The 14148-nt window shown below is 60.5% G+C and overlaps 1 protein-coding gene across 13 annotated transcripts in view; it reads left to right on the top strand.

Annotated features, from left to right (window-relative positions):
* The window catches only part of SHANK3 (SH3 and multiple ankyrin repeat domains 3), a 302562-nt gene that overhangs the window by 77162 nt on the left and 211252 nt on the right, over positions 1-14148 (top strand). For all 13 annotated transcript variants that reach the window (XM_054083072.1, XM_054083024.1, XM_054083035.1 and 10 more), the window contains exon 12: positions 8684-8874. In XM_054083072.1, the coding sequence (XP_053939047.1) occupies positions 8684-8874 (191 nt within the window). The remainder of the gene's footprint in view (positions 1-8683; positions 8875-14148) is intronic.

Raw genomic sequence — 14148 nt, 5'->3', positions numbered from 1 at the left:
GGTGCTGAGCTGCGTGTGTGAGAGGACGTAGACATTCGCAGAGTTCATTGAGTCATAGAAGGTCTTGCGTTGGAAGGGACCCACCAGGATCATCGGTTCCTACTCCTGGCCCTGCATAGGACCACCCCGATGTTCACGATGTGTCTTTGAGGGCGTTGGCCAAATGCTTCTGGAGAATAGTCCGGCTTGGTGCCGCGATGGCCTCCCTGCTCCACCACCCTCGGGGTGAAGAACCTTTTCGTGATGTTCAACCTAACCCTCCCCTTGAGCATCTTCCACCGTTCCTTTGGGTCCTATCGTGGGTCACCAGAGAGAAGAGCTCAGCACCTGGTCCTCCACCTCCTCCTCCTCCTCCACCTCCTCCTCCTCCTCCTCCTTCTCCTCCTGTGAAGAAGCTGTAGAGCACAACGAGGTCTCCTTTCAGCCTCCTCTTCTCCAGACCAAACAACACGAGGTCCCTCAAGATGCTCCCAGAACCCTCCTTCTCCAGACTCTCTCCCAGCTCCGTTCTCCTTCTCTGGATGTTCTCCAGCCCTTCAAGGTCCTTCTTGGGCTGAGGGTCCCCAAACTGTACCCAGAGAGGAGGAGGACGTGGGCGTGGAGAGCGGTGGAACGATGCCCTGAGGGACACGAAGAAGCTGTTTAATAGACAGCACCGCAGCGGTGTTTGTTTTATTCATGATCTACACCGCGTCTTGGCTGATGTTCAGGAAGAAGTTATGGATCCAGGAGCCATTCCCTCCAGCTTAACCGGCCGATACGACGGATGGAAGGACCTCCTTCCAGCCTCAAAGTCCCTCATGGAGGAGGAGAAACGCATCGTCATTGGTGTAGAGACGAGGAAGTGGACACTGCGCCGTCGCCCGAGATGAGACGGAAACCCCATTCCAGGGAGGTTTTATTGACATCTTCCAGTTGGGAATGTGGAATCCAAGAACGGAAAGGACTTCAAAGCCCATCGCCGGAGGTGTTCAAAGCCAGGATGGATGGGGCCTTGGGCAGCCTGACCTGGTGGGTTGGAACCCGATGGGCTTTGAGGTCCCTTCCGACCCAAACTATTCCATGATTCTACGGTTTGGGGTGGAAGGGACCTCAAAGCCCATCCAGCTCCAACCTGAATGGTGGAATGGGTTGGGTTGGAAGGGACCTCAAAACCCGTTTGGGTTGGACCTCAAAACCAACCACCCTGCCATGAGCAGGGACACCTCCCGCCGGATCGAGGGCACCAAGAACCATCCAACCTGGCCTGGAACACCTCCAGGGATGGGGCAACCACCGCTTCTCTGGGCAACCTCTTCCAGGGCCTCCTCACCCTCATCACAAAGAATTTCTTCCTGATGTCCAACCTAAACCTTTCCACTTCCAATTTCAAGCCATTCCCCATTGTCCTGTCCACTCCAGACCCTTGGAAGAAGTCCTTCGCCAGCGTTCTTGTCAGCTCCACAAGTCCTGGAAGGTGCTCTAAGGTCTCCTCGGAGCCTTCTCTTCTCCAGGCTGAACAACCCCAACTCTCCCAGTCTGTCCTCCTACCAGAAGTTCTCCATCTCTCCTCCACAACCTCCTCTGGACCCATTCCAACAGCTCCATCTCCTTCTTCTCTTGAGGACTCCAGAACTGGAAAGCTGTAGGTTGAAAGGTTCTCAGTGTCGAGCCACAACCTGGAGCCGCTGCGCGATGGAGAACACGGAATACGATTGGATTAATTAACGTCCTTTAATTGGAATCGAACCACCAAAAGAGCCCAAACCAAACCCAAAACCCACACGTGGTGTTCTTTGAAACGATTCCGAGAACTTCGGAATGATCTGATAGGTGGTGGCTTTGGAGGCAGTTGGACTCAATAACTCTTGAACGATGAAAATACGGAGCGTGCTACAAAATCGATCCGGCACGGAATGAATGCTTTCCCGGTGAAACGGCGAGAGGAGAAAAGGAGGAGCTGAGGATAAACCTCATCGCTGTCCACAACTGCCTGGAAAGGAGGTTGAGAAGAGGTGGGTGCTGCGCTCTTCCCCCAAAGGATGGGATGAAATGGCCTCAAGTGGCACCAGGGAAGGGTTACGTTGGATATTGGGAAGGATTCCGTCACCGAAAGGGTTCTCGGAAGAGGCTCTCCAGGACGGTGGTGGAGTCCCCAACCCTGGAGGGGTTTAGGAGATGAGGAGATGAGGAGATGAGGTGCTCAACGATCTGGTTTGGTGGTGGACAGGGACGGTTGGACTCGATGATCTCGAAGGTCTTTTGCAACCAAACATAGAATAGTTTGGGGCGGAAGGGACTTTCCACCCCAGGGACATCTTCCGCTTGGATCAGGGGCTCCAAGAACCATCCAACCTCGCCTGGAACCCCTCCAGGGATGGGGCAGCCACCGCTGCTCTGGGCAACCTGGGCCAGGGCCTCCCCACCCTCCCAGGAGAACATTTCTCCCCAAGATCTCACCTCCATCTCCCCTCTTGCAGCTCCAAACCGTTCCCCTCATCCTGTCCATGATCCAGAGCCCCTCTCCAGCTCTCCCGGAGCCTCTTCAGGCACCGGAAGGTGCTCTAAGGTCTCCTCGGAGCCTTCTCTTCTCCAGGCTGGACAACCCCAACTCTCCCAGCCTCTCCTTGGACAGGAGGTGCTCCAGACCTCGCAGCATCCCCGAGGCTTCTTCAAGACTTGGTCTCATAGATCCGTGTCCTTCCTGTGCTGTGGACTCCAGAACTGAACACAGGGCTCCAGATTTATGGAATGGTTTAGGTTGGAAGTGACCTCAGAGCCCATTCCGTTCCAATCCCAGGGACACCTCCCGCTGGATCAGGAGCTCCAGGCCCCATCCAACGTTGCCTGGAACACCTCCAGGGATGGGATCTGGGGGTTCTGGTTGACAGCACGTTGGGATCACGAAACCGTGAGGTGGGTTGGGTTGGACGGGACCTCAAAGCCCATCCAGTTCCAACCCCAGGGACACCTCCCACTGGATCAGGAGCTCCAAGCCCCATCTCGTAGGTCTTGGGGCTGAGGTTTTCCAGCCCGGTGCCTCCACACAGCGTTGAGCCAAGGTCGCACGGAGCTGCCGGCGGTCCCTGCAGGTTCTTCACGTGTCTCGTGACTGATTCTGAACACACGAAGTGGCCTCTTAGCGATCTGAGCTGGTCTTTAATATCTCCAAAAATCATCCTGGAGTGACCTTTAGATGCTTTATGAGGAAAGGGGAGACATTTATGTCCTCTGGAGTGTTTTTTTGACGTTCTTCATCCTTGGGCTGAGGTTCTCCATTCCTGAGTTGACATTCTCCATCCCTGAGTTGACGTTCTCCATCTCTGGGTTGACGTTCTCCATCCCTGGGCTGATGTTCTCCATCCCTGGGTTGATATTCTCCATCCCTGGGCTGACATTCTCCATCTCTGGGTTGACGTTCTCCCTCCCTGAGTTGATATTCTCCATCCCTGAGTTGACGTTCTCCATCCCTGAGTTGATATTCTCCACCCCTGGGCTGATGTTCTCCATCCCTGAGTTGATGTTCTCCATCCCTGGGCTGATGTTCTCCATCCCTGGGCTGACAGTGTCTTCTACTGACGCTTCACGCTCATGGATGGGAAGTTTGGGGAGGGGGTTTGTGGTGCCCAGGTGGGAATCCGTGCTTCTCCTTATGCTGTTGGGTTGGTCTTCTCCACCCAACGGGCATCTCTTGGTGCCTCTGACCTGGTGATGGTGGTGGAGCTCCTGGAGGAGCTCCGGATGCTCCTCTTGGGTCGCAACCAGTTGGGGATGAGGGTTTCCATCATCTGGCGGCGCCTCCGGAAGGAGGAGGACACCCCTGAGCTATGGGGCAGCAGCTGTGGGGCTGTGGGGCTGCGGGTTTGGAGCTGTGGGGCATCAGCTGTGGGGCTGCAGGTTTGGAGTTATGGGGCAGCAGCTGTGGGGCTGTGGGGATACGGGTTTGGAGCTATGGGGCAGCAGCTGTGGGGCTGCAGGTTTGGAGCTATGGGGCAGCAGCAGTGGGGCTGCAGGTTTGGAGTTATGGGGCAGCAGCTGTGGGGCTGCAGGTTTGGAGCTATGGGGCGGCAGCTGTGGGGCTGTGAGTTTGGAGATATGGGGCGGCAGCTGTGGGGCTGCAGGTTTGGAGCTATGGGGCGGCAGCTGTGGGGCTGTGAGTTTGGAGCTATGGGGCGGCAGCTGTGGGGCTGCAGGTTTGGAGCTGTGGGGCAGCAGCTGTGGGGCTGTGGGGCTGCAGTTTTGGAGTTATGGGGCAGCAGCTGTGGGGCTGTGGGGATACTGGTTTGGAGCTATGGGCCCCCCAACTACCCACCAACTGCCCCTCTGCCCCCCCAACTACCCCCCAACTGCCCCCTATGCTGCCCCCCCTGCCCCCCAACTATCCCCCAACTGCCCCCAATGCTGCTCCTCCTGACCCCCAACTTCTCGACCCCCTCCATCTCTGCCCCCATCTCCCCTTTTGCCCCCCATTCCCCCTCTGTGCCCCCCACTCCCCCTCTCTCCCCCCTTCCCCCCTCCCCTTCTGACCCCCATATCTCCTCTGACCCCCCGCTCTTCCCACTCTCCCCACCAGGGGGCGCCCCCACATCTCCTCCCCTTCCCTCTCCCCCCTCCCTTCTCCCCCATTCTCCCCCATTCTCCCCATATCCCCCATTCTCCCCATCTCCCCCCATCTCCCCCCATCTCCCCCATTCTCCCCCCTCTCCCCCATTCTCCCCCATTCTCCCCCTCTCCCCCATCTCCCCATTCTCCCCCATTCTCCCCATCTCCCCCATTCACCCCCATCTCCCCCATTCTCCCCATCTCCCCATTCTCCCCCATTCTCCCCATCTCCCCCATTCTCCCCCATCTCCCCCTTCTCCCCATTCTCCCCACATTCTCCCCATCTCCCCCCTCCCCATTCTCCCCCTTTCCCATCTCCCCATCTCCCCATTCCCCCATTCTCCCCCATTCTCCCCCATCTCCCCCATCTCCCCCCTCTCCCCATCTCCCTCTTCTCCCCCTTCTCCCCATTCCCCATCTCCCCCATTCTCCCCCATCTCCCCCCTCTCCCCATCTCCCCAATTCTCCCCCATCTCCCCATCTCCCCCATTCTCCCCCTCTCCCCATATCCCCCATTCTCCCCCATCTCCCCATCTCCCCATCTCCCCCATTCTCCCCCATTCTCCCCCATTCTCCCCCATTCTCCCCCATCTCCCCCATTCTCCCCATCTCCCCATTCTCCCCCATCTCCCCATCTCCCCCATTCTCCCCCATTCTCCCCATCTCCCCATTCTCCCCCATTCTCCCCCATTCTCCCCCATTCTCCCCATTCTCCCCCATTCTCCCCATCTCCCCATATCCCCCATTCTCCCCATCTCCCCATTCTCCCCCATTCTCCCCCATTCTCCCCCATTCTCCCCCATCTCCCCCATTCTCCCCATCTCCCCATCTCCCCATTCTCCCCCATTCTCCCCCATTCTCCCCCATTCTCCCCCATCTCCCCCTCTCCCCCATTCTCCCCATTCTCCCCATCTCCCCCTCTCCCCCATTCTCCCCATTCTCCCCATCTCCCCCTCTCCCCCATTCTCCCCAATCTCCCCATCTCCTCCATTCCCCCCATTTCCCCCATTCTCCCCCATCTCCCCCATTCTTCCCATCTCCCCCATCCCCCCCATTCTCCCCATCTCCCCCATTCTCCCCCATCTCCCCCATTCTCCCCATTCTCCCCCACCTCCCCCCATCTCCCCATCTCCCCATTCTCCCCCATCTCCCCATTCCCCCATTCTCCCCATTCTCCCCATCTCCCCATTCTCCCCCATTTCCCCATTCTCCCCATCTCCCCATTCTCCCCCATTCTCCCCATCTCCCCATTCTCCCCCATTCTCCCCCATCTCCCCATTCTCCCCCATTCTCCCCATCTCCCCATTCTCCCCCATCTCCCCATTCTCCCCCATCTCCCCATTCTCCCCCATCTCCCCATCTCCCCCATTCTCCCCATCTCCCCATTCTCCCCCATTCTCCCCATCTCCCCCATCTCCCCCTCTCCCCCATTCCCCCCTCTCCCCCATTCTCCCCCCTCTCCCCATTCCCCCCCTCCCCATTCTCCCCCATTCTCCCCATCTCCCCCATTCTCCCCCATTCTCCCCCCTCTCCCCCATTCTCCCCATTCTCCCCCATCATCTCCCCCCTCTCCCCATATCCCCCCCATTCTCCCCATCTCCCCATCTCCCCATCTCCCAATTCTCCCCATCTCCCCCCTCTCCCCCATTCTCCTCCATTCTCACCCATTCTCCCCCATTTTCCCCATCTCCCCTTCTCCCCATCTCCTCCATTCTCCCCCTTCTCCCCCATTCTCTCCCACCTCCCCCATTCCCCCCCATTCTCCCCTCTCTCCCCCATTCTCCCCCCTCTCCGCATTTCCCCCATTCTCCCCCATTCTCCCCATTCCCCCATTCTCCCCCATTCCCCCATTCTCCCCCATTCTCCCCCATTCCCCATCTCCCCCATTCTCCCCATTCCCCCATTCTCCCCCATTCTCCCCATCTCCCCCATTCTCCCCATCTCCCCCATTTCCCCATTCTCCCCCATTCTCCCCCATATCCTCCATCTCCCCGTATCCCCCATCTCCCCCATTCTCCCCCATTCCCCCATCTCCACATATCCCCATTCTCCCCATTCTCCCCCATCTCCCCCATTCCCCCCATCTCCCCCATTCCCCCCATTCCCCCCATTCCCCCCATCTCCCCCATTCTCCCCATCTCCCCCCTCTCCCCATTCCCCCCCATTCCCCCCATCTCCCCCCATTCTCCCCCATTCCCCCATTCTCCCCCATTCTCCCCATTCTCCCCCATTCCCCCCCATTCTCCCCCATTCTCCCCATCTCCCCCCTCTCCCCATATCCCCCCCATCTCCCCCATTCTCCCCCCTCTCCCCATATCCCCCCCATCTCCCCCATTCTCCCCCCTCTCCCCATATCCCCCCATCTGCCCCATCTCTCCCATTTATTCCCCTCCTCCCCGGGAGAGGCGTTCCCGTTCCCGTCCATCCCCTCCCGTTCCCCGTTCCGGGGGGGGGGGGGGGCGTTCCCTCCGGTCCCCGCGGTGGGGGCGGAGCCTCTCCCGCCCGTCTCGTCCCCCCCCCTCCCCTCCCCGCCCCTCCCCTCCTCCTCCCGTTCCCCCCCCCCCCCGCTGCCCCGGGCCACGGTGCGGCCGGAGCGGGGCGGGCGGATGCGGGACATGGGGCGGGCGGAGGGCGGCCGAGCCGGGACCGGCGCCCGGGCGGCTCCGCGGGGACCGGGGCTGCGCTGAGACACCCCGAAACCGCCCCCCCCCCCATCCCCCCCCCGAACCCCCCCCATCCCTCCCCTGACCCCCCCAATCCCTCCCCGAACCCCCCCCCCATCCCCTCCGACCCCCCCCCCATCCCTCCCAGACCCCCCCCCCCAATCCCCCCCTTACACCCCCAAATCCCCTCCGGCTCCTCCCAATCCCCCCCCAACACCCCCCAATCCCCTCCGACCCCCCCAATCCCCTCCGAAACCCCCAATCCCCCTCCAAACCCCCCTCCGAACCCCCAATCCCCCCCCAAATCCCCCTCCGAACCCCCTCCGAACCCCCCCCGGCCCCTTCCGAACCCCCCAATCCCCCTCCGACCCCCCCAATCCCCTCCGAACCCCCTCCGAACCCCCCCAATCCCCCTCGGAACCCCCCAATCCCTTCCAATTCCCTCCAATCCCCCGACTCCCCCTAATCCCCTCCAACCCCCCCCCGAAATCCCCCCGAACCCCCTTAAACCTCCCTTACGCCCCCCAAAATCCCCCCCCACCAAACGCCCCCCAAATCCACCCCAGACCCTCCCCAAACCCACCCAACTCCTCCCAAACCCCCCCCAAATCCCCTCCAATTCCCCCCCAAGCTGCCCTAAACTCCCCCAATCCCCCCCAATTCCCTCCCCCCTCAATCCCCTCCATATCCCCCCAATCCCCCCATATCCCCCCCAAATCCCGCCTCAACCCCCCTAAATCCCCCCCAAACCCCCTCAATCCCCCCAATTCCCTCCATATCCCCCCCCAAATTCCCCCATACCTCCCTTCAATCCCCCCCAATTCCCCCCATATCCCCCCCGAATCTCCCGCATATCCCCCCTCAATTCCCCCCAAACCCCCTCAATCCCCCCCAACCCCCCCCAAACCCCCCATCTCCCCCCCAAATCTCCCCCATACCCCCCTCAACCCCCCAATCCCCCCAAATCTGCCCCATATCCCCCCTACATCCCCCATATCCCCCCCAAATCCCCCCCAAACCCCCTCAATTCCCCCTCCATATCCCCCCAATCCCCCATATCCCCCCATATCCCCCCCAATTCCCCCATATTCCCTCTAAATCCCCCCCAAACCCCCTCAACCCCCCCTCAACCCCCCCATATCCCCCCCATATCCCCCCCAATTCCCCCATATCCCCCCCAAACCCCCCTCAACCCCCCATATCCCCCCCAAATCCCCCCCATATCCCTCCTCAATCCCCCCTCAACCCCCCCATATCCCCCCCAAATCCCCCCCATATCCCCCCCAATTCCCCCATATCCCCCTTAAATCCCCCCCTAACCCCCCCCAAACCCCCCCAATCCCCCCCTTATCCCCCCCTCCACCCCCAGCCATGGCGCAGCCCGTACCGAGCCGGGACCTCCCGGGGATCAGCACCGTCACGTACGTGTTCGTTTACAGCCCCGGTGGTCCCGCGGCGCCCCCCGCCGGTCCCGGTCCCGCCCCCGCCCCGGTAGCCGCTCCCGCTCCGCTCCGGGGACCGAAACGGAAGCTGTACAGCGCCGTGCCGGGCCGTAAGTTCATCGCCGTGAAGAGCTACGCGCCGCAGGGCGACGGCGAGATCCAACTCAACCGAGGAGAGGCCGTCAAGGGTGAGTCGGGGGGGGGGGCGGCACCGGGGGGGGGGGGGAACGGGGAGGAGGGGAGGGATGGAGAACACCCCGGGGGGAGGGGGGGACCCCGAGAGGAAAGGGGGTGCGGGAGGTATCTGGTCCCGGGGTGCGGATGTGGAACCGGGGTACCAGTGTGGGACTGGGATGAAGGATGCTGACAGCCTGGGGGTGTGGATGTGGCACTGGGGTACCAGTGTGGGACTGGGATGAAGGATGCTGACAGACTGGGAGTGCGGATGTGGGACTGGGGTACCAGTGTGGTGCTGGGATGAAGGATGCTGACAAACTGGGGGTGTGGCTGTGGCACTGGGGTACCAGTGTGGGACTGGGATGTGGGATGCTGACAGCTTGGAAGTCCTGCTATGGCACCAGGGTACCAGTGTGGTGCTGGGATGTGGGATGCTGACAGACTGGGAGTGCGGATGTGGCACAGGGATCCCAGTGTGGGACTGGGATGAGGGGTGCTGACAGCTTGGAAGTCCTGCTGTGGAATGGGGATCCCAGTGTGGGACTGGGATGTGGGATGCTCACAGACTGGGGGTCCAACTGTGACTTGCAGATCCCAGTGTGGTGCTGGGATGAAGGATGCTGACAGACGGGGAGTGTGGATGTGGAACCGGGGTACCAGTCTGGGACTGGGATGCGGGATGCTGACAGACTGGGAGTCCAACTGTGACATGCGGATCCCAGTCTGGTGCTGGGATGCGGGATGCAGGAAGCCTGGGAGTCCAGCTGTGGCACTGGGATACCAGTCTGGTACTGGGATGCAGGATGCTGACAGACTGGGAGTCCAACTGTGACATGCAGATCCCAGTCTGGTACTGGAATGCGGGATGCAGGAAGACTGGGAGTGTGGATGTGGCACAGGGATCCCAGTGTGGGACTGGGATGAGGGATGCTGACAGCCTGGGGGTCCAAGTGTGACATGCGGATCCCAGTCTGGGACTGGGATGCGGGATGCTGACAGCTTGGGAGTCTGGCTGTGGCACTGGGATAACAGTGTGGGACTGGGATGAGGGATGCTGACAGACTGGGAGTGCGGATGTGGCACCGGGGTACCAGTGTGGGACTGGGATGTGGGATGCTGACAGCCTGGGGGTCCAACTGTGACATGTGGATCCCAGTCTGGTGCTGGGATGTGGGATGCTGACAGACTGGGAGTGCGGCTGTGGCACTGGGATCCCAGTCTGGTACTGGGATGTGAGATGCTGACAGCCTGGGAGTCCAACTGTGACATGTGGATCCCAGTCTGGTGCTGGAATGCAGGATGCAGGAAGACTGGGAGTGTGGCTGTGGCATGGGGATCCCAGTGTGGGACTGGGGGTCCAACTGTGACATGCGGATCCCAGTCTCGTATTGGGATGCGGGATGCTGACAGCCTGGGGGTGCAGATGTGGCACTGGCATCCCAGTCTGGGGCTGGGATGTGGGATGCTGACAGCTTGGAAGTCCGCCTGTGGCACCGGGGTACCAGTGCGGTGCTGGGATGTGGGATACAGGAAGCCTGGGAGTGCGGCTGTGGCACGGGGATCCCAGTCTGGGACTGGGATGTGGGATGCTGACAGCCTGGGGGGATCCTGAGAGTGCAGGAATTCCTGTCTGCAATGGGGATGGGGGCGGTATCCAGCCTGGGGGTGCGGATGTGGCACCGGGGGACCAGTGTGGGACTGGGATGCGGGATGCTGACAGCTTGGAAGTCCTGCTGTGGCACAGGGATACCAGTCTGGTCCTGGGATGCGGGATGCAGGAAGCCTGGGAGTGCAGCTGTGGCACAGGGATCCCAGTGTGGTGCTGGGATGCGGGATGCTGACAGCTTGGAAGTGCTGTTGTGTCACAGGGATACCAGTGTGGGACTGGGATGTGGGATACAGGAAGCCTGGGAGTGCGGCTGTGTCACAGGGATCCCACTCTCGTACTGGGATGCGGGATGCAGGAAGCCTGGGGGTGCAGCTGTGGCACAGGGATCCCAGTGTAGGACTGGGATGCGGGATGCTGACAGCGTTGGGGTGCGGCTGTGGCACTGGGGTACCAGTGTGGGACTGGGATGCGGGATGCTGACAGCTTGGGAGTCCAACTGTGACATGCGGATCCCAGTCTGGTACTGGGATGCGGGATGCAGGAAGCCTGGGAGTGTGGCTGTGGAATGGGGATCCCAGTCTGGGACTGGGATGCAGGATGCTGACAGCCTGGGGGTGTGGCTGTGACATGGGGATCCCAGTGTGGTACTGGGATGCGGGATTCTGACAGCTCCGGGGTGTGGCTGTGGCACGGGGATCCCAGTCTGGGACTGGGATGCGGGATGCAGGAAGCCTGGGAGTCCGGCTGTGGCACTGGGGTACCAGTCTGGGACTGGGATGAGGGATGCTGACAGCCTGGAGGTGCAGCTGTGACATGCGGATCCCAGTCTGGTGCTGGAATGCGGGATGCAGGAAGCCTGGGAGTCCGGCTGTGACATGGGGATCCCACTCTGCTACTGGGATGCGGGATGCTGACAGCCTGGGGGTCCAACTCTGGCGTGGGGATCATAGTCCGGTGCTGGGATGCTGCATCCCACCCGGGGGTCCCGTTAGAGCACAGGGATTCCCGACTGCAACAGTGATATGGGCTATATCCCGCCTGGAAGTGCGGCTGTGGCACAGGGATCCCAGTCCAGGGAAATGGGTCCCTCTTTGGCCCAATGTGTCTCTCTTTGGCCCATGGGATCCCTCTTTGGCCCATGGGATCCTCTTTGGCCCAATGGATCCCCCTTTGGCCCATGGGATCCCTCTTTGGCCCAATGTGTCCCTCTTTGGCCCATGGGATCCCTCCCTCTTTGGCCCAATAGGATCCTTCTCTCTTTGGCCCATGGGATCCCCCTTTGGCCCAATGTGTCCCTCTTTGGCCCATGTGTCCCTCTTTGGCCCATGGGATCCCTTTTTGGCCCAATGTGTCCCTTTTTGGCCCAGTGTGTCCCTCTTTGGCCCATGGGATCCCTCTTTGGCCCAATGGGATCCCTCCCTCTTTGGCCCATGGGATCCCTCCTCCTTTGGCCCAATGTGTCCTTCTTTGGCCCAATGTGTTCTTCTTTGGCCCAATGTGTCCCTCTTTGGCCCAATGTGTCCCTCTTTGGCCCAATGTGTCCCTCTTTGGCCCATGGGATCCCTCTTTAGCCCATGGGATCCTCTTTGGCCCAATGGATCCCCCTTTGGCCCATGGGATCCCTCTTTGGCCCAATGTGTCCCTCTTTGGCCCATGGGATCCCTCCCTCTTTGGCGCAATAGGATCCTTCTCTCTTTGGCCCATGGGATCCTCTTTGGCCCATGGGATCCCCCTTTGGCCCATGGGATCCCCCTTTGGCCCAATGTGTCCCTCTTTGGCCCATGGGATCCTCTTTGGCCCATGGGATCCCCCTTTGGCCCAATGTGTCCCTCTTTGGCCCAATGTGTCCCTCTTTGGCCCAATGGGATCCCTCCCTCTTTGGCCCAATCGGATCCTTCTCTCTTTGGCCCAATAGGATCCTTCCCTCTTTGGCCCAATGGGTCCCTCTTTGGCCCATGGGATCCCTCTTTGGCCCAATGGGTCCCTCTTTGGCCCATGGGATCCCTCTTTGGCCCAATGGGTCCCTCTTTGGCCCATGAGATCCCTCTTTGGCCCAATGTGTCCCCCTTTGGCCCAATGGGATCCTCTTTGGCCCATGGGATCCCTCTTTGGCCCATGGGATCCCTCTTTGGCCCAATGGGTCCCTCTTTGGCCCAATGAGTCCCTCTTTTGGCCCAATGGGTCCCCCTTTGGCCCAATGGGTCCCCTTTTGGCCCATGGGGTCCCTCTATGGCCCATGGGATCCTCTTTGGCCCAAGGTGTCCCTCTTTGGCCCAAGGTGTCCCTCTTTGGCCCAACGTGTCCCTCTTTAGCCCAATGGATCCCTCTTTGGTCCAATGTGTCCCTCTTTGGCCCAATGGGATCTCTCTTTGGCCCAATGTGTCCCTCTTTGGCTCATGGGATCCCTCTTTGGCCCATGGGATCCCTCTTTGGCCCAATGGGTCCCTCTTCGGCCCATGGGATCCCTCGTTGGTCCAGTGGGTCCAGTACTGGGATATGGGCTATATCCAGCCAGGGGCTCTGGCTGTGTCCCTCTTTGGCCCAATGGTTCCGTCTTTGGCCCAATGGTTCCGTCTTTGGCCCAATGATTCCGTCTTTGGCCCAATGTGTCTCTCTTTGGCCCATGGGATCCCTCTTTGGCTCAATGTGTTCCTCTATGGCCCAATGTGTCCCTCGTTGGCCCAATGGGACCCTCGTTGGCCCAATGGGTCCCTCTTTGGCCCATGGGATCCCTCTATGGCCCAATGTGTTCTTCTTTGGCCCAATGTGTTCTTCTTTTGCCCAATGTCTCCCCCTTTGGCCCAATGTGTCCCTCTTTGGCCCATGGGATCCTCTTTGGCCCAATGGGTCCCTCCCTCTTTGGCCCATGGGATCCCTCCCTCTTTGGCCCATGGGATCCCTCCCTCTTTGGCCCAATGTTATCCCTCCCTCTTTGGCCCAATGTGTCTCTCTTTGGCCCATGGGATCCCTCTTTGGCCCAGTGGGTCCAGTATTGGGATAAGGGCTATATCCAATCAGGGGCTCCAGCTGTGTCATGGGGATCCCAGTCCAGTACTGAGATGTGGGCTATATCCAGTCAGGGGCTCCGGCTGTGTCCCTCTTTGGCCCATGGGATCCCTCTTTGACCCAATGGTTCCCTCTTTGGCCCAATGTGTCCCCCTTTGGCCCATGGGATCCCCCTTTGGCCCAGTGTGTCCCTCTTTGGCCCAATGGATCCCTCCTTGGCCCAATGGGACCCTCCTTGGCCCAATGGGATCCCTCTTTGGCCCAATGGGTCCCTCTTTGGCCCATGGGATCCCTCTTTGACTCATGGGATCCCTCTTTGGCCCATGGGATCCCTCTTTGGCCCATGGGATCCCCCGTTTGGCCCATGGGATCCCTCTTTGGCCCAAAGTGTCCCTCTTTGGCCCAATGGTTCCCTCCTTGGCCCAATGTGTCCCTCCTTGGCCCAATGTGTCCCTCCTTGGCCCAATGTGTCCCTCTTTGGCCCAATGTGTCCCTCTTCGGCCCAATGGGATCCCTCTTTGGCCCAATGTGTCCCTCTTTGGCCCAAAGTGTCCTCCTTTGGCCCATGAGATCCCTCTTTGGCCCAATGTGTCCCCCTTTGGCCCATGGGATCCCCCTTTGGCCCAATGGATCCCCCTTTGGCCCATGGGATCCCTCTTTGGCCCAATGT

Source organism: Cuculus canorus, chromosome 1, assembly GCF_017976375.1.
Source record: "Cuculus canorus isolate bCucCan1 chromosome 1, bCucCan1.pri, whole genome shotgun sequence".
NCBI classification, from domain to species: Eukaryota; Metazoa; Chordata; class Aves; order Cuculiformes; family Cuculidae; genus Cuculus; species Cuculus canorus.
Note: the sequence above shows the minus strand (reverse complement) of the source record. Positions and strands in the feature narration are given on the sequence as shown.